Below are 19,826 nucleotides of genomic sequence, written 5' to 3' on the forward strand. Positions count from 1 at the left end.
CTCTCTCTCTCTCTCTCTCTCTCTCTCTCTCCCTCTCTCTCTCATCACATACTTTGTCTGAGGAGCAAACACAATCTGAAAAACCTTGACTACTGCAGCTTACTGCCACACACACACACACACACACACACACACACACACCAACTCACTGCTGCCTGTTCACAGAGGACGTCAGTCGCAGCTCTGCAACAGGGGGAGTAAATGTCTGCAAGAGAGAACTGATCACACCAGAAGGTTGGTAAGTAGTACAGACGCACAGCAGGAAATGTATTATCAACAATTCTTTTAACTTCATTTTCTTCTTCTCGTGACCTTTTCACACAATCTGGTTGATCTCAGACGGAAGTTGAATGTATTGATGATTGTTGAGCTTTGTGGCAGCTGAAGAACTAATATTTAACCATGTTCAACATGCAGTGTTCAATAATTTCTGACTAACACATTTAGCCTCTCTGAGAGTGTGTAACACAGCTCCGACATGTGCGCACACACACACACACACACACACACACACACACACACACACACACACACACACACACACACACACACACAGTGTTGTTAGTAGGGCTCTTGTAGAGGATGAGTGTTGAGCTAAGCCTGTTCAGGTGAAGTGGAGTTTTCTATCCTCAATGTGCAAAATTGTTAGCAGTCTGCAGGCAGGGAAGAAACACAACACTGCAACATGCTGTGCTATATAATCACATACTGTATGTACGTTGATGAGGAAACAAAGACTACAGTACGAGGATAAAGTCCACACTTTAAGCTCCAATTTTAGGGTAAATAAGGTAGGAAATATTGTCCTTTCATACACATAGTACCCCTATTTTTGCATTATTATGACTTTGTGTTCAAAAGATCTACAACAGAAAGATCCGGATTCCAGGTGAGACAGTTGTGTAGGAGTCTGTTGTTGTTTTCCAACATAAAGACCAAAGAAATGTCGACACCTGAAGCTAAAAACAGTCAGAATAGTAAGTACAATGATGAGCTACTTTACTTGAGTATTATAATATTTCATAGCTACAGCATTACGTTTATCTGACAGCTACATTTACCTTGCAGATTTTGAGGATATAAAATTTGATGCATTGTTTACAGTAAATTAAACAAGGCAACACTATATAATAATCAACTCCACCTCAACCAAGTACAACATTAGAAATGTAGTTTACATGTTAATGCGTCAGTAATGTTTGTTAAATATTATAATATATAACACTTTTACACTACAGTTTTGAATGCAGCACTTTTGCTTGTGATGGAGTGTTTGTGGTATTGTTATTCTTACTTAAACGTACTCCAAGGAGTTTTTAAATGGTTATGAAACAGTCTGACTTTAATTCTGATGCCTCTATATGAGCCACATAAACAAACAAGACCATGAGTGAGAAGCTATTTCTACATATATAATCTGAACGCCGGCTACCGGCTCGGATTCCCATTGAAATCAATGAAATGAGACAGTAGAAACACTACAGCTTTTGTCCACAGGGGCCACCAGAGTCAACACGAAATGAACGTTCCTTGTAGCAGCTTTGTCCGAATACTGAAATCAGCTGTTTGGTTCAATGTTGCAGAAGAAAGACAAATACTTGGAACCTGTTTACAACTGTTTATATGTGTCAACAAGAGTCTACAGCCATGCTAGCAGGGGCTGATGGGAATATCTTTATAGTTTGTTTGTTTACCTTATGATGAAACTATATTGGGATCACAGTTCATCCTGAGGGGAAGATGAACGTGTGAGCCAAAAATGAATGCCTAATCTATCCAGTAAATATTGAGATATTCTTACTTAATAAGCAGAAAAACCTTGACCTTTAAGACAAGAATGCATTAGAATAACGTTAACCAAGACACAACCTTCTGCTAGCAATAAGAAACCTGTTGAGTCCTGATTCAGAGTGCTTTAATTAGTCACTGATTGACCTGAGCAGCAGCAGCAGGGATGAAAAGATGAAAGCGTCGGCCCCAAAAAAAAAAAAGGCCCGGCGTGGTGATTACATTCATACCACCTCCACCTCATCTGTCAAACACGGTGCAGGTGGTGTTTTGTGTCGGACGTGAGTGGCTGCTGCCGGTGGAGACAGCTCGGTGGTGTTCAGTGATGATGTCACTGTTGATGGCAGCAGCAGGATGAAGCAGGAAGAAGACAGAAAACACTTTGTCTAAACTGCGGTAGAGGAGTGAAGATGGCCGGTTATAAATGCGGCACCTCAAGGATATCAGGCCTCTGCTGATGTCTGAGTCACTTATTGACTGGAAAAAGTGTTTTCTACCTTTGTGAAACATTGTGAAGACAGTATAAAGCCAACCTGTGGCTCTGGTGTTACAGCCTCTCGTGATGTCCCCCATTGGTTTGTGGAGTACCCGTTTTAAAGCCTCCAGTTTGGCGTCGACATCTTGTTTTTTGCAACCAGACGTGACCATATTTGGACTTCGGAGTCACACACGTTCTTGTATTACAACTAGACAACATTTGAGGTGAGAAATGGTCAACGCAGTAACAGAATCTTGAATCGTATTTGATTTGTATTGAAATTACCTGCGTTGTGTGAATCACAAGGTAGCCCCGCCCTAAAGCATACCCTGCTTTATGGTCTGTTTTACTCTAAATGGGACCATCAGTTACTAAATGAACATCGTGCTGTATGGAAGAAGACTGAAACTAGAGACTGAGACCAGAAACTCATCAGGAAACTGTTCATAATGAGTGAGAATAATGGTCTTTGTCTCATGAGAGTAAATGCAATCTGACTTCTTTTTGCAACCAGTGGAGTTGCCCCCTGCTGGCCATTAGAAATAATGCAGGTTTATTATTATGTTATTTCGTCTCAGGCAAACAAACTGTTTGTGTGCAATATTAAGGAGAGTTTACCAGCAGGGAGGGTCTAATTAAAGGCACTATTGAGTTCCATTATGGGAAGTGTAGTTTTCAGGGTTTTTGGTTCCGATCAGGAAATCTCGCTTCAATTTTCACAATTTAAAAATGTTATATACTCTTTAAAAATGGTTTAATTAATGTATATAATGGGCTTAATTAGTTTTTTTTGGACCTTTTTCAATCATGTAGAAGTGTACTCGAGTGTGTGTCAGTACACGGTGACATCACTGTGGGGTGTGGCTACATTTATAAAAAAAAAATTAAAGCTTAAACCTGACTTTAAAGGATAAATCTGACATTATTCTATATTTTTCTTATTGTGAACAAATCTCACAAAGAGACCTACAGACCTTTGAAAATGGGTCTCAAATATATAGTTTTATTTTTTTTTTAAATGACTCATTAATTTCAGCTCAGCTGGTCACTTTAGTTTTTAGCAAATGTTCCTCAAACAGGAGGAAACAGTGCTTTTGCTAGGGACTATTTACCGTGGTAAATTAATCTACAATTGCTGCTTTTGATCTTTGTATTTACTGACAAGAGACATATAGAATATCACTGCGCTGTTTCCCCTTAAATCAAACTGGAGTACAGGTTGTTGGTTAAAAACATAAAGCCGTGTATTGATTTATTACTATGTGGAAACTAGAGCATTGCTAATAGCAACATGTGCTATAAATACATGCTGCATGATGTAGGACACTCTGATCATCATGTGATTTCTGTTACATAGTGCAGAATGAGGGCCACACAAGTACAGAAACACACGTCTGATCCAACATACGGACACAGAGTATATGGTGCAGTTAAACATCTGCGGTCAAACATATTGCAGACAGCTTTTAGCAAGAGCTCACCTCATCTATTTGTGTTATATATGATTGACATTAGCATCAACTTGACACTGATTATTGTCGTTATTTTAGTGTTATATTGTTTTTTTTTCCTTGCTGGTATTTGTCCCTCACGCTAACCATTTAAAAAAACATCTTTTGTTATGAGACAAAGATGACTCTAACTTTCTTATGACACTTCCTGTGTGTCATTCATTGTCATAACAGCTCCATTTTTGGTTGCTACAGTAGACATTTATGGGCCCCACACAAACACACTTGCTTTGCTTTGCATACCATCACAACATACAGAATAATGTATTTCCTTTATACATGTAAATGCTTGCTGTGTTTTAGTTTCATGGGCTGTGACTCATACAGGGAAAATGTTATGTTACTGTCTGAGACATTGGTAACTGCCACCTTATCTGCACTAATAGAGAAAAGCAAGGACAAACAGTACAAAGGCTGATAGAAAGTGGCTGCCTCTGCTGGTGCTGCAGAGGACGAGCGTATGAAAGGGAACTGTTGAATGGATCCTATGCAAGCAAAAAAAAAGACAAGAACTTTATATGTTCGCCTTTTCCCAAACCTAAAACAACTTGTGTCACATACAAGCAGATTTCAATTTTATATTTTAAAAACATTTTTAAAGAGCCCATAAATCAAAACGTATTCATATATTTTTATATTGTAGAAGCAATACAGAAACTGGCTGCAGTGCAGATGTTATGTGTGTGTGGTTTAGGAGAGGAGATGGGTGTGTATGAAGACAAAACATGTATGTACAAGCAACAGATATTAACATAGTGTGGTGCTCTGGTAGCTCACGTGGTACAACAGTGAGCCCCATGTACTGTAAGGCTGCAGCAGCTCAGGTGTGATTGTTCTCTCCCTATTTCCAGTCTGTTTTCAACTGTCTCTGTCCATTAAAGCCAAAAAAGGCACAAAAAAATGTATAGGCAGCTATTGTTGCACCATGAGCCTTAGCCCAACCGGTTAAAGGTCTTAACATCCATCCAGGCTGTTCTAGTTCCACCACTGTCACAGATAGCCACTATTTAGTAACCTTTAGTAACCACTCACATAGACACAGTTTCAATATGAAGTGTAAGTAAGAGTGGCAAGTCTACAGGGTCTTCAGGCGGCAAATAATTTTTTCCTAAGATTTTAAAGTCAATTCATGAATGAGCTTGATGTCAAACTCTACCTCATTTTGGCATCATATAACCATATTTCTATCAATGCCTCTTTTTTGGAGTAATGTAGCTATAGAAGATTTGAGTGTGGTTGTTAAAGGGTTTGAAGTTTTGCGCTCATGAAACAAGTGATGACTTGACTTTGTCATCCTAAGAACATTTTGCCATCAGGTGCGAATCTTCTCAATAACTGGTGTTTCGTTGAGTAGGATCCACAGAACCACCTCCTCTGTACCTGCACCCACAAACTCAACACAGCCCTCTGTAGCATGGTAACACTGCTGGGCTAACATCAGTTTACTACTGCTATGGTGTTTGTTGTTGTTGTTGAGTCATTACTATGAGTACTATGGGTTCCCTCCACCCACCAGCCCAACCACCCCAGGAGGCCGGTAGGCTTCAATTGAGTAAACAACAAACAAAAGGAAAAGGCTGATTTTAGGTGTATCTATGAAAATATATTTTGTGCCCTAATTCTGCATAATTCTCTAAAGTATTTTATTATTTTCCATAGAAACCTGTCGTACTACGTCTCCAAAACCACCATCTGGGACCAAGAGGGATGGAGGGAGAGGGCTGTAATCCTGGGGTATCTATAGATTCAGGTAACCCCTTGCTAAAAGCAGTCTTCCTCCGTCGCCTGCGACTCACACGGCTGCTTCTGGAGGGAGGCGCTTACATCAATGAGAGTGACAGCCAAGGCCAGACACCCCTGATGGTAGCCTGCAGGACCCAGCATACCGACGCCCAGAGCGCCAGCCGGGTCAAGCTAGTCCAGTTTCTTCTGGAGAAAGGAGCAGATCCCAACATCCAGGACAAGGAAGGTCGCTCTGCCCTGATGCACGCCTGTCAGGAAAAGGCCGGCGCTGAGGTGACGTCTCTGCTCCTGGCCAGTGGAGCGGACATTAGCCTGGAAGATCAGTCCGGGACATCAGCGTTGGTGTACGCAGTCATGGCTGGAGACTGGAAGGTTCTGAAGCTGTTGCTCGACACATGCAAGGCTAAGGGGAAGGAGGTGATCATCATAACGACTGACAAATTCCCATGTGGGAAACTGCAAGCTAAGCAGTACCTCAGCATGCCTCCTCTTAGTCCTCTTGATCAGACAGACAAAACTATATCAGCAGCACCTGCATCTCCGTCTGAAATTCAGCTCATCACTTCCCCCCAGTGTACTTCCTCTTCCTTATGTCCGCCAAAGCCTGTCTTCTCCTTTAAAGAAGCCCAGTCCTGTGGCGTTAGCTCCCATCCATGTTCCCCATCGCGGTTTCAAAGGCTCGGCCAAGCGGCGCCGCACGGACTGCAGCAGCCCCTCCTGAGGTTGAACTCTGAACCCTGGCTAAAGATCCCGGCATCTCTGCTCAGCCAGCAGCCTCATGCGACCTCGTCTTTAGAAAACGGCACCCAAACTGAGGACCTCTCTCTTAGAATTCCCAAACTTGATGAAGACAACAGCACAAATTCAGCAACTGCCGCCTTCAAATGGTATGAAGGAAAATTGGCAAGGTACAAAGGACTTGAAGGAAATGCTAAGAATGAATGTGGCAAACAAGTTGGACAAAAGATGTCCTTACCAGGTCTCCTATCATCCCACTCTGCCTCCCACCCTAACCTCCATTCTGTGAACCTTGGAACAGATTCAATCACGTCCTCTTCCTCCTTTTCTGGTGGCAAAAGTCTTGGCACTCCACTTCACAGCATGGCCTCGTCAAGCCTTCATAGCATAATCCAGAGGCGCAAGCTTGGGGCCGACATCTACAGCTCTGACCCCCAGCTCGCAGTAGACATCCAAAATCTCCCTGAGGAGTCCCAGCAGAAAGCGAGAGACCTAACAGATGGCAAGAGGCTGGCCCCGTTGCGCTGCTCCAGCACGCTGGGCTCCAGGGAGTCACCGTCAACCTCGGGCCCAAGCAGGAGAGTCCTGGCTGGGTTTGAGCGGAGAGGGTCTGGAGCCTTCTTGTTGGACCACAACTCCCAGGTCAGGCCTAGATCTCTGCCACCTCTCACCCTCAACTCCACCAACAACCCCATCCTTAATGTTTATAACCTCAGCTCCAGTGCCGGAGGTAGTTTCTGTGAGAAAGAGCCTGGCCTTAAAAATTTCCTTCCCTCTGCTCCTCCCGGGCACCCGAAAGAGCTGACCAAGAGGATGCTCCTGAGGAGACACTCGATCCAGACCGAACAGTTCAAAACCACAGCTTGAAATTGAGCCAGGAGGGAAGAAAAGTTCATCAGTGTGTTTTAATGTGAAATGTTTTTGTTATGTGATGTAGTGTCTGTGTAGTGAAACTCAACGAGGGGAAACCAAAGAGGATATAGAAGAAAAATTAAATATCCTTCGGTCGCTGTAACATACAAACTGCAGGTACCTTCCTCTGCTTCAGTGTGCTGTGTGTTGTCTCTGTGCATGTTGCTTCCCTGTGCAGTTTTTACATGCAGCACCTCCTTTAAGCTGCTTTAAGATTTTTTGGCCACTTGGGGGCAGCAGAGCAAGCTAAAAACACAACATCTGACATATTGTCACCTTTTAAAGTTCTTTAAGCTAACATGTTTAGCTAAGCAATGCTCCATTGTGTTTACCAGCTTGTCTCTGTGTCTTTATTCAGTTTCATCCTGGACAGATACTTTATAGTTGGTTAATTCAAGCTTTTTAATGAAAACAGGGCTGATAAGAGTGGAAGGCAGACTTAAAGGAAACAGTATTGTTGATAAACCTCTGTGGATTAGTCAACTTTCACATTATCTATGAACCATTTCATCCATTGTTAATAGTTTTAAAGGTATAATCAAAACATGTGATTTAAAGCTTGCCCCTCCTCCCCCACTCAACAAGAGAAAGAGAGCAGCAGTGGTCGAACGAGCTGTAGAGTAAATGACAAGAGGGAGCAGGATATAAGCTGAACGTTTCCAGCTGAGAAAGCCAACTTGTATTTTCCTTATTAAAACTGATTATACTGTTTAAAACGTCTATCATAAAACATTAGCTTAAAATATCGACACCACTATTTAAACTTACCTGAAGAGCCAATCTCCAGAGCTCAACTTGCCAGGCAATGTCTTTTTTTGCCATTATAATCCTGGTTACTACATTTTTATATAGATTTTATAGAGTCCGACCTCACACCCTGTGCACTGCCTAACCACCTCACCACCTCACACGTCTAGTGGTTCAAAGGTGATGATTGACAGGGATTTTGTTTGTATCACATTGTATTTTAGAAGAACCCTACTCATTATGCCTTTAAAGTCAACATGTGCAGAATTAAAAATCCCTGACTTTGGTGCCCCCCCACCCCCAGTGGTACTAACCAAACAATTCACTGTGAAAGACAGCAACAACACTGCTTAATTTTTCTGCAAACAAAAGCCTTCAGAGCGCTTTCAAAGATCTTGTTATTGCTATTTTACAATCTAAGTCAAGAGAGGTTGAGTGTTCAAAGTGTTTTCACTGCTATTTGCTCAAGGAGTCCCAAATATGTGTCTGTGAGAAGCCACTGTCGACGCTTACTGTGTAACAACAGCAAAAAGTGTTTAATAAATGAATTTATTATAATAAAAAAGGTATCACAAATCATTTTTAAAGTACATCACTATGCATTAAACATGCATAATCATTTGAAAGTGTTTGTTTTACCATAGATAAAGAAACACCATAGCACACGTGTGAGTTTGCTTCCATAAACGGCTAAAAACATTAAAACATCCCATATATTTACACGTTTATATTAAAAATGAGAATGAAAAGACAGTAAAATATGAGCTTCTCACACGGAGTCATTGTGGCAAGAGCTATTAAAAAAAACTAATGTGGATTATGCATAAATTTGTATTCAGGCCACAATCTGGTGGCTTAACTCCTCTACTAGATCTTCAGATTACATTCAGCAAAATAAATACATGGAACAGTATTTACGCCACTCATAATACAAACAGCGGCTTAATACAAAACAGAATATTTGTTTCTTGTGTCTCTAAACATTTGCAATGTTTCACATCGGCTCAGACAGACTGCGATGTACATCAACGTAGCTCCGTCCTCCACGGTTCGCCAGGAAAGCCCCAAACACCCCACCGGTGGCGGTGAATCAGATTTAGTCCCTTCTGTCACGTCTCGGACAGACGTTAAAATCTCTCTCAGGCCCTGCGGTCATAATCGCTGACCATCTTCTTGATGTGGTTTAGTTTGGACTTCAGATATTTACACCTGCGCTTCTTCACCTGATAATCTGGAGTCTGTAGAGAGGACGGGCAAAAAGAACAGAGACATAATGAGTCTGAGTCATACGATCAACAGCTTGTAAGTTCTAAAAAAAAAAAAAAAAATCACCAGAAGCTTTTTTTTTTTTTAAATGGCTGTAAATTAATGACCACATACCCGTTTCATGTTCTTTATCCTGTTGTATTCATCCATTGCATCCTGTTAGAGAGCAACAGTTCATCAGTGACACATTGCAAATGAAATTACATCACCAAAATTTCACATTTAACAATATTTCTATGGAAAAAAATTATTCATCTCACTAAGAACTTAAGTCAACTTGGAGGCAGCAGAACAACCTATAAACACAACATAAACACTATTGGTACATGGTAACCTAACACAGGGGTACCCAAACTTTCCCAAGGCCCCCCAAATAGCATTAGCATACAGCCGTGGGCCCCCTTTTGCAATACTACAGCAAACATAAAAGAAAACAACCTTCTGACTATTTATAGATTATTTAAGTAATATTTCCTGACTTTAAATTTGACGTAATTAGACTTAATGTTAATCTTAATGATATGGCTCTGTGGTTAACCTTCATTTCAACCTCTGCCTTATAAAGTTGATATAGTGAACTTTACACATGCACCAGACATAAAACAACATTATCATTCATTTGGACTTCATTTATAGGTCTAATATTCAATCTATTCTAGCTGTTAAATGCTCCACTATGTTCACCAGCTACTCTCTAACTCTGTCTGCTAAACAGTGAGTTTCACAGCTGGGACATTCAATTTGTGGGCTGTAAAACCAAAACGCTCTGTAGAGCTGAGGAGGGGAAGTGCAGAGATGGTGATAATTCTCTGTGGGTTTGTCACTACAAGCAGCTCCTTCCACATTTAATCCATCGTTAATATGAAAACACTGATTAAAGAAGCTCTGACACATTTGAAAGCGGACTACATTCGTGGCGTCTCCCGGGTCTTTGCGTCGATACATTTTGTTTTCAAATTGGCAATATCCAACAACATGCTTCAAACTGAATCAACAAAATATTGGACAGTAGTTGGAGTGCTTGTAGTCATATGAATGAATATAAAGCAGTGAATAAATAAATATCAAGCAGTGTTTCTCTGTGGGCTCTCACCAGGTACTGCGGGCTGCCCTCCTGCAGATCATCCAGCTCTCGGTCCACCTCCGACAGGCTCTTATTGATGGCGTCCAGCTCCGCCTGCAGATCCTTGTACTCGAGGTGGTCGCGGTCAAATTCGTGCTTGTAGTCGTTGCGAATCTGCTCAGTGGCTATTGGAGGAAATTCACTGAAGCAGAAAAACAAGTTTACAATTTAAATTAGAGAAAAGAATGTAAAAAGTAATCAATTAAGTTAATTAATCAAGTAAAAAACTATTTTGTGCTTCTTTAAACTTCCACTGCACTACATTTATCTGATTTCTTGAATTTCTTTGTTTATTCAAATTTCCAATTCAAAGTGCAAACGCCACAAAAATGTTCATCACACCAAGTAATTTGTGTCTGTTATTAGGTAAAGTAAAGTAAAACAGAAGTAAAAACAAAAACAAAAAATCTGGTGAGTCAACTAGTTTTATGAATTTTATAAAAATGAAACATTTTTCTTGTGACTCTAAAGGAAAACTTTATGAACTGATTTTGTTTGATTAGTTTAATTTCTTCCTACCGATGAAAGTCTTCGTCGTCCAGCTCGTCTCCTGAGGAGTTGTAGTCGGTGTCGTAATCATGTCCGTCAGCGCGGCGCGGCCGGCCTGCACGTCTCTTTTTGGGCCTTCCAGCCGAGCTGGCTAACTCCGAGTTACTGCTGTAGGGAACGCCGTTATGCAAAGGCATTGCCTCTTCCACTGGAGGCCTGTAGGACAAATAACAGAACAGCATTCATACTGTTAGATTAAATATACAGAACAAATTAATAAATATAAAAAAACTCCTGTTACTGTAATTTACAGTTGACCTTAGCTAGACTGTGGTGCATAGTAGTGTCTGTAAATCCAATAAACTGCTGAATGTATGCTAGTTTCTAAATTCAAATATCTCCACTCTTCATTTTTATGAGGTGTAGGAGGAAGTAACACATGAGCTATCTCGGTTTATGATGTACCAGTTCATCCTGGACGAGTATGCAGGTCAACAATGACTTCCTGCTTCGCTCACTTTGTTCCATTATCAGCACTAAAGTAATTCACTTAGTTTCAGTGTTGCAAGAAAGTGTGATTCATGAATTTCTTACATTAGTGGCCTCACGAGAAGCTATGTACTGTATGTGTGTAGTATGTTTACTGACTCTCCTCCTTGTAGAAAAAAACCCAACAAAATAATCAGGTTTTCATTTTTGCCAAAGAACAAGTTCCAGCAAGCTTTTTCACAGCAACAATCTGAAGGAAACCGCTCTAAAGCTGCGCCCCAACTCCATACTGCACACTAGTTCTACACAGCATGTACAGAATGTATACTAGATACATACACACATACATACACTTATATTCTTAAAAATTAAAATGTTATATATTTGGTAACTTTCCTGTGTTGCATTCAGAGACAGTTAGTACCCATTAACAGCACTCTTTAGCACTCTACATACTAAACTGGCTTTATTGTTATCACTTCTCCAGGGTGAACATGCAGCAAACAGCAACGTCTCTGTGGCCCATTTAGTCGGAGACATCCCAACGCCCCCAGTTTGAATACAACCAGGTACCTTTTTGTTGCCTGTCACCTTGCTTTCTCCCCACCTCTCTCTACTGTGAGCTGTCACATAATAAAATAAATCTTTAAAAATGTGCATGTAGTATTGAATGGGGACACAGAGTAGCTCAAACTGCTGCACAGATCTGTAACACAGCATACAGAGCATCACACCAGAGCTGCAACAATTAGTCCATTCATTGTCGACCATTCATTTAATCACAGACTATTTTAATAATCAATTGTTTTGAGTCACTCTAAGAATATTATTTTTATTTAAATCCTCTGATTTCAGCTTCTCAAATGTGAATATTTTCTGGTTTCTTTAGCTTCTTTATTTATTTTTTCGCCAACAACTAACTGATGCATCAAGAAAATGATTGACAGATTAATCAACAATGAAAACAATCGCATTCAAACACATTGAGCTTTTGTCACAGCAGTTGTTTATCCCATTGCACACGGCGCGGGTCATTATACTCACTGTGGGGTGTAACTGTGGGGGGGTTTGTCATAGTTTGTGCTTTCGTCGTCCAGGTAACTCCTGGAGCCTCTCAGCTTATTGGGGTAGTCTGATATCGGGAGTACCTCAGGGCTACCGGACACATTGTTCACCTTTGGGGAGAAATTCATTCATATTAACAACATATATATCAATAAATAAACATTTATTTTATATAGCGCTTTAACAATGGTAACAAATAGACAATAACAGAAACAGCAATGGCAATAAAAACTACTATATCAACTGTAAACAACATACATGTCTATATTGCACGCTTACAGCTCGAGCTACAACTGACATGATTCATTATTGATTCATCTGCAGATTATGTTGATTATGTATGTTGAAAAATGTCCTTTGAAAGTCCAAAACCCCCCAAATATTCAGTTTAATATGATATAAAACAGAAAAGCAGGAAATCTCCATATTTGAGGCTGAAAACAAAATGTTCTGTTTTTTGAATGAAAAATGACTTCGACTAATCAATTCGTCAGCCAATCATTGCAGATCTAATACATTTTGAAGGACCAGCGTGGAGGATTTACTGGCATCTAGTGGTGAAGCTGCAGATTACAACTCACTGTATTCAACCTGGGAATGAGAACGTGCTGTGAAGTGTGAAGGAGAAACTACGATGGCTGTGATTAGAAGATTACCTGAACGGACAACTATTTTGATAATCATTTAAATAATCTTTAAAGGGAAAAAAAACACCAAATGTTTGCTAGTTTCAGGTACTCGGTTGTGAAGATTTGATGCTTTTCTTTGTCGTACATGATAGTAAAGTGAATATCTGTTGGACATTTGAGAACTTTACCTTTATATAGGGAATTATAAACAGGCATTTGTCACAATTTTCTGACATTTCATACACAAAACTCTTAATCTTTAATCAAAATAACTGTTAGTCGCAGCCCTAAAATGTATGACTTCTAATATTTGTTGCACCACAAAAGAAATACAGTCCTATATAGCTGCATCCAAATCCAGCTATTGGAAATGATCCATAGTAAAAGCTGTTTTACGGGTGGCTCCCTCCAACAAACACATTGGATCTCTACCAACTCTGGTATGATGAGCCTGCATGGACTTGTCCTCTGAAAATGTGAGACGTAATTGACCTGCACCCTGCTGCACACCTCTAAAACAACATGTATGTGCTGCAGGTCGCGGCTGTCAGCACTTTCAGACGGGTTCCCACAAGCTGCAGAGAAAACTGCCTCTGGTTCCCAGTATCATGTTTCTCTTCTGGTGTTGTGTGTCTACTAACTGGTGGGGTTTTAAGGTTTGGAGTACCGGTCCGACCTGTTCTTCCTCTTCATTGCTCTGCAGTGAACTCAGCTGCGGGGACTCAGCTGTGCTGAATGTCATCATGACTCCCAACTATTAACAGAATGACTCACCTACTCATCGCTACTTGTGAGGGGAGGTCAAATGTGAGAGTTGTTGCAAAAAAACACTTCTGAAAATAGCTCCAGAAAGCATGATTCACCCTGAAATGTAAATGCTGAATTTGAAATGTTTTGACTGTGCCGACAGCAGGAAGTCCAGGTTTTTAAATGGCTGGACTACAACATGCCAGTGTACGACTGAAACTGTCATCTGTGTACACGCCACACCTTGAAACCGAGCACAGGGAGAAGGCGCCCATTGCTCTACACTTCCCCTCCCCCGCAGATAAATAGGTGACTGACACCAAACAGGTTGAACCACTTCAGCTGATGCACACTCGACTGCCGCGCTTTAGAGGACACGGACACATCAGCTCAGAGCTTTTCACATCAGCTTTAACCAATCAACTATTTACAGTTTTAGGCTGAAACTAACTATTATTTTCCTAATCGATGCATCTTACGATTGTTTTTTCTATTAACTGATTGATTGTTTTGTCTATAAAATGTCAGGAAATGGTAAAAACAAAAAAGGGTTCTGTTTTAATTTCAGCTCAATGTGACGTCTTCAGATGTCTTATGATTTATTTAGTGGGCGACAGTGCACAGTTAGCTGATAAGATCATTTTCATGTGTAGTCCCGGGGCAGGTTATAACAAAGTAGCGCCTAATGTCATCAATAAAAGTGGCGTCACGGTTTAAATTCTATATTGAAAATCAATCAGAATGACTTTTCAATTACATCTATCGCAATCAAAAACAGAATCAATAACATACTTACTGTGGTACATTTTAAAACAATAGGACAGTTATATCGCACTTCATATATTTATACTTTTAAAGAAGAGTTGTCAGTGACAGTTGTCAGGGCATAAAACCACTGAGCTATTGATCTTTACCAATCAATACTGGATCAACTACACTAGATAAAAAAATGTGTAATGGATTTGGAGAATTGTGACGGCCCTACAGTTATTACAACCTTAATATGAAAAGCATCAAATCCTCACATTTGAGAAGCTGAGGACAGGCAAATGTTTGGTAATTTATCTTTCAAAATTATTATTCACTTAAAAATACAGTTGCCGATTAATCTCCTGTCAATCGACCAATCAATTAATCAACTACTTAATTATAAATGTTTAAGTGAATCATCGAGCAAAAAGGCAGAAATGTGTCCTAATACAAGGATTTAATTCCATTATTTATTTCTTCAATAACTCCATATAAAAACACACTCCATCAAAAGGAGCAGAGAGAATCTATTATGTTCTCCCTTCTCAAAATAATTTTATAGAAATGGTCCAACAAGCATTTGCTGCTTTTCTCTATTCTGTCTCTGAACTGTCGGTCGGACAAAACAAACAACATGAAGGTCATCTGTGACTTTGTCTTCCCGGAAAGGAGATATTCCTCAACATCGGCATCTAACACAGTGTATGAGTGTATTTAGGATATTGTGACGCAACATTTTACAGACTAAACAGTTCACTGATTTATTGAAAAATAACATTCAGATGAATCCATAATGATCAGTCGATGAAATGTCCTAACAGAGTTTGTCCAACCAACAGTGAAACAGAGAAAAGCAGCAAATTCCTGGAGAAGCTGGAAGAAGAGCGTGTTTATCACGGCGATCGATTAATCAATGAAACGACTAATTGTTCCATCTCTAGTTAAGTCGAACAATCCAACAAAGCGCCGTCACTCACCCACGCCTCTACATCCCCAGGTGGCTCCATCTCGTCCACAACCTTCACCCTCTTCCACAAAATGTTGCTCTTGCCGTAGTTTTGGATTTTCTGGCGAGTCTTCAGAGCGAAGACGAGCATGATGATCAGAGCGATGGCGACCAGGAAGCCCAACACCACAGCGATGGCCTGGAAGTACAGAGTTAAGAGTTACAGAAACAGAACGACAACGAGATTTAAAAAAGGCACTGAGGGATATAAAAAGAGGAGCGCTCACCTCTTGTGGCTCCACGACGCAGTAGTGGTACAGGTACTGGTTGACGAACATCCCTGAGGGCTGTGGTCTTTGGTACTGAGCACACAGACCAGCAATCTGGCTGCCGTAGGCCGACCCGGAGGACTGCGCCATCGGGTTCACCGCTACCAAGTACACTATGGAGGCGATGAGCATTAGCAGCGCCAGGATGGCGGAGATGATGATCACTGCTAGGTAGAACTTCCTGCTCTCCGATAGGCTCTGGTGAGACACGATGATGATGAAGATGGCCAGGGCTGCGATGAAGCTGATGGCTGCCATGGCAATGATGAAGCCTTTGCCCGCTCGGGGGTCGTTGTAGTTCCCTCCGATTCCACCGTAGCCGTAGTTGTTCCCAGCTCCGTATCCGCCGCCACCAAAGCTGCCGTACCCGCCACCGCCATAGCTTCCTCCATAACCTCCTCCATAGCTTCCTCCTCCCCCGTAGCCGATGCCCCCAAATCCACCCAGGGCGCCCTGACTGTCCCAAGCCAGCGTGGAGGCGACGCAAGCAAATATGGCGACGGACATCACGATGACCATGATGGACATGATTTTGAGGATGCCCGGTGGAGACGTCCAGCGGTAGAAATGCTGGAACTCGTCGTCCGGGTAGTAGGAATAGGCCGGCTGGGGAGGGACGTTACTGCGAGGAGAGGAAGGAGACAGAATAACATACTTTAACTGGCTGAATTTCATAGTAAAAGCATAAAATCTGATAAAGATTTGAATCTTATGATCAATTGGAATAAAGAAACACTACAATACTCAAAGTTATTGACATGGGGGGGGGGCATTGAGAGAAACCATTTGAGAATCATTTCCCAGAATTCTTTATGTAAATTCACACATTTAGAACATTTTTGACTACATTGAGATTTGAATTCACATTTATAATCCCTGAATCCACAAGATGGCTGCCCCTCCAGTTGCTTACTGTTTACTGACTTTAAAAACAAACCTTGCAACTAGTAGTAATGTTAAGATTTCTTAAATATATTACAGAAATATTTTACTTTGAAAACTCAAAATCTGTCTGATTTTATGACATTTGAATTATTTAAAAGTTGTGTAATTTTTGGACTTCTGGACTAATTTCTAGATCTAAAAAGTTAAGTAAAGTTAAAAAAATAAAGTTGCTCAGATCAGATTGGTGAAATTTAAATAAAATCAAGATAAAAAGTTCAAAATTAAACATTTGAGCAATTAAGGACAAACAATAGACTCTGAATAAACCATAAACTACATAAAACAAAATAGGTTTTCAAAATAAAATAGTCAAATATCAATAGTATTTACATTTTCAACATAAAAGTATTCAGTAATGTTACATTTCACAACAAAAATCAAATGAACGTGTATTTTTCTCTATAGAGGGTGTTCGTACAGTCTGTCATTATCTGAAGCTCATTAAATGAATCAACAACAATAAGTTCAACTGTGTATTGATTGAAAGAGACTCACTATCCATCTGACTCATAGGGAGGCGGACTCCCGTTGGGCCTGGAGGACATTACTGCTGGATCCACTGGGTGCTGCTCTGTGGAAAGAATCTGGAAGAAGGTTTCTATCATTAGGACAGATTTAATCAATAAAACATATTTAAAATACAGCTGCAATTAATGATTATCTTCTTTATAGATTAATTTTGTCTGTACAGTATCAAAAAAAAATGTGACCTTGAAGAACTTTAAATGTGTTTTGTCCCAAGAACATCAAAAAATTAAAGATATTAGGTTTACTGTGTAAACTATTTGCCAGATATTTTAATAATAGATACTTTTCAAATCATTTTGGGTAAATTTTAAAGAAAATTCTCTAATTTCAGCTTCATAAATGTGAACATTTTCTGGTTTCACAGTAAACTGAATATCTTACCAACATTTTTTCACCATTTTCTGACATTTTATGGACCAAAAGCTAATCAATTAATAAAAAAAAATCATAGACAGATCAATTAATAATGAAAATAATCGTTGGCTGCAACTTTATACGACATAAAAACAATAAAAAGGCAGCAATTCCTTCTCTTTATGAAGCTTGGACTGAGGAGATTTTGAGTATTTTTGCTTTAAAATGCCTTAAACGATGAATCCATTATTAAAAAAATATCGCCGATTATTTACCTATCAATCAACAAATCGATTAATGCTTTCAGCTTCGTTATGAAATCATACACAACCGACATAAAAACAATTTAAGATTTAAAACGGCCATTTTCGATACCAGATCTGGCAGCTGTGAAACTGAAACATCTCAGGTCAATAAATCCACAAATGTTCCTGTTTCATCCAAATAACGTAACAACCATCATTCCCACTTTATTTATAGGTTTTATTCCTAATAATACCGCAAGTTTAACGCAATTTAATCTTAATTTTGACAACACAGCCGCGGAAAGCTGTTTGAATTGATTTTAAACCCGTATCCAACAACACACCTGTCTGCGTTGTTGCTACAGGTAGAGTGCAGGTAGAGTACAGGTAACAGTTATTACACATATAACAGCAGTGAGTGGAAGAAGGCTTCAGTGTACACTCACCTGTTGTCTCTGTCTCTGTCTCTGTCTCTGCTCCACCTGAAACGGCTCAACTGAAACTGCTGCTCATAAAAACAACGCAGGCCACACCCAGGTGAGCCCCGCCCACTCCCCCTCACAGGTGTCACATTACGTAACAACACCAGAGGTCCACGCGGAAATACCTGGAAATGCTTCATAAAGAAAGACACAACAGGCTCAGGGGTTTGGTAGATTAGAGTCTGATAAGGAACACCATGGACAAAGACTATTTTTAGCTCGATGAGGAACAAACGCAATAACATTTGTTCTGATTGGTCGAAAGTCTTGAAATTTGGTACCAGCACACTTTGGGCGAGTGTCTAACAGGGCAACTTTGAAATGTTTAGATAAAATGGAAAATCACAATTTTATTAGTGGTCAAAGTTTGGATTTATTTGAAATGAGGATAAAAAAAGTTAATTAAATGTTTTTTTACTCTGCGTATTTGTGCATATCTTTGACATTTAACTTGTGAGTTTATAAATTTTAAATACTTGATTGTTCTTATAGTTTCTGAGATACAGCCTTTTTTTAAAATCACATTACATTTAGTCTTTGCGTACAAGGGACTGCACTGTTTTTAACTAAAATGGTAGAAAATGCCCCGAATAAGCAATAAAAATGGAGTTTCATTTAACTTTATTCTGCTGAGGTTGACATTGTTGCACTCTGGTGACTCTTTCTTCCCCTTTTCCAGTAAAAGAAACTGTATTCTGAGGACAGAAAGCACCAAACGATCACTTAAATTATGAAAGAATGTGGACATTTACAGCAACATATTTACAATTACACCTTGTAAGAGGAATACCGACCGTATGATTTCATTCACATTCAATCAAGAGGTCCAGTGTGTACAGCGGTGTGACGAAGACCATACAAGAGATGTTTATGCACTTTGGATATTTAAGGGAATATAAAGTACAAAATATTTAATCTGTGAAATGGTAGAACAGTGTAACAACATAACAGACAACATTTAAAAAACTCTACTACAGATTCATATAACAGTTGCATAGAAAAAAAGAGACAGTGTGCAGTTAAAACAATGCAAATAATCGTCACAGCAGTTCAAGCGAGAGCGGGATTTGTCCGAACAAGGTTTAAGGTTAGGTTTAAAGCTGTGAAGACAAAACATGAAGACTGACAGGAAGGTAAACCAGGAATAATGCAGCATCTTTTTCATTTTACCTTCCTCTGCTCCTCCCGACTGAAAACATCTCCCACATTCACAGCGGATACCAGTGTCATTTGTGAAATTAAGTGGTAAAGCCTCGGCTACAATCATAGTCACAGTATCACACACACACATATATGTATATATATGTTTTGTTTTTTTTTTTGCATATTCAGACCATTTTAAAGGAATAGTTTGATATTCTGGGAAATTCACTTATTCGCTATCTGGTGAAGAGTTACATCAGAAGATTGTTTTTCTTATTCTTTTAGGTATGTAGCTACATCCAGGAGACAGTTTCTTAAAGACACATAAGAAACAGCTATATATTGTATTATTGTGGCCCAGCTTGGACTTAAAGCTGCT

The 19,826-nt window shown here is 39.9% G+C and overlaps 2 protein-coding genes across 3 annotated transcripts in view; one reads left to right on the forward strand and one right to left on the reverse strand.

Moving 5' to 3' along the window:
- ankrd34ba (ankyrin repeat domain 34Ba) lies at positions 1–8,654 on the forward strand. Of its 2 annotated transcripts, none has more exons than XM_051412415.1 (2): positions 1–238; positions 5,437–8,654. In XM_051412415.1, the coding sequence occupies exon 2, from the start codon at positions 5,485–5,487 to the stop codon at positions 7,123–7,125; it is 1,641 nt and encodes a 546-aa protein (XP_051268375.1). In that variant the 5' UTR covers positions 1–238; positions 5,437–5,484; the 3' UTR covers positions 7,126–8,654. The 2 variants fall into 2 exon arrangements, with proteins under 2 accessions (XP_051268375.1, XP_051268376.1); XM_051412416.1 differs by having other exon boundaries at positions 1–234.
- marveld2a (MARVEL domain containing 2a) overlaps positions 8,451–19,826 on the reverse strand; it is a 21,566-nt gene continuing 10,190 nt past the window's right edge. Inside the window, exons 10-18 of the mRNA XM_051413442.1 lie at positions 18,269–18,327; positions 17,191–17,279; positions 15,709–16,372; positions 15,453–15,620; positions 12,329–12,459; positions 10,826–11,011; positions 10,277–10,448; positions 9,298–9,339; positions 8,451–9,155 (exon numbers count right to left, since the gene is read on the reverse strand). Coding sequence (XP_051269402.1) covers positions 9,057–9,155; positions 9,298–9,339; positions 10,277–10,448; positions 10,826–11,011; positions 12,329–12,459; positions 15,453–15,620; positions 15,709–16,372; positions 17,191–17,279; positions 18,269–18,327 — 1,610 coding nt within the window. The 3' untranslated portion in view covers positions 8,451–9,056. The remainder of the gene's footprint in view (positions 9,156–9,297; positions 9,340–10,276; positions 10,449–10,825; positions 11,012–12,328; positions 12,460–15,452; positions 15,621–15,708; positions 16,373–17,190; positions 17,280–18,268; positions 18,328–19,826) is intronic.

This window comes from Dicentrarchus labrax, unplaced genomic scaffold, assembly GCF_905237075.1.
Source record: "Dicentrarchus labrax unplaced genomic scaffold, dlabrax2021, whole genome shotgun sequence".
Lineage (NCBI taxonomy): Eukaryota > Metazoa > Chordata > Actinopteri > Moronidae > Dicentrarchus > Dicentrarchus labrax.

Excerpts from the sequence above, each read along its gene's own strand:
- ankrd34ba (XM_051412415.1), top strand. The coding sequence starts at position 5,485 with ATGGAGGGAGAGGGCTGTAATCCTGGGGTATCTATAGATTCAGGTAAC.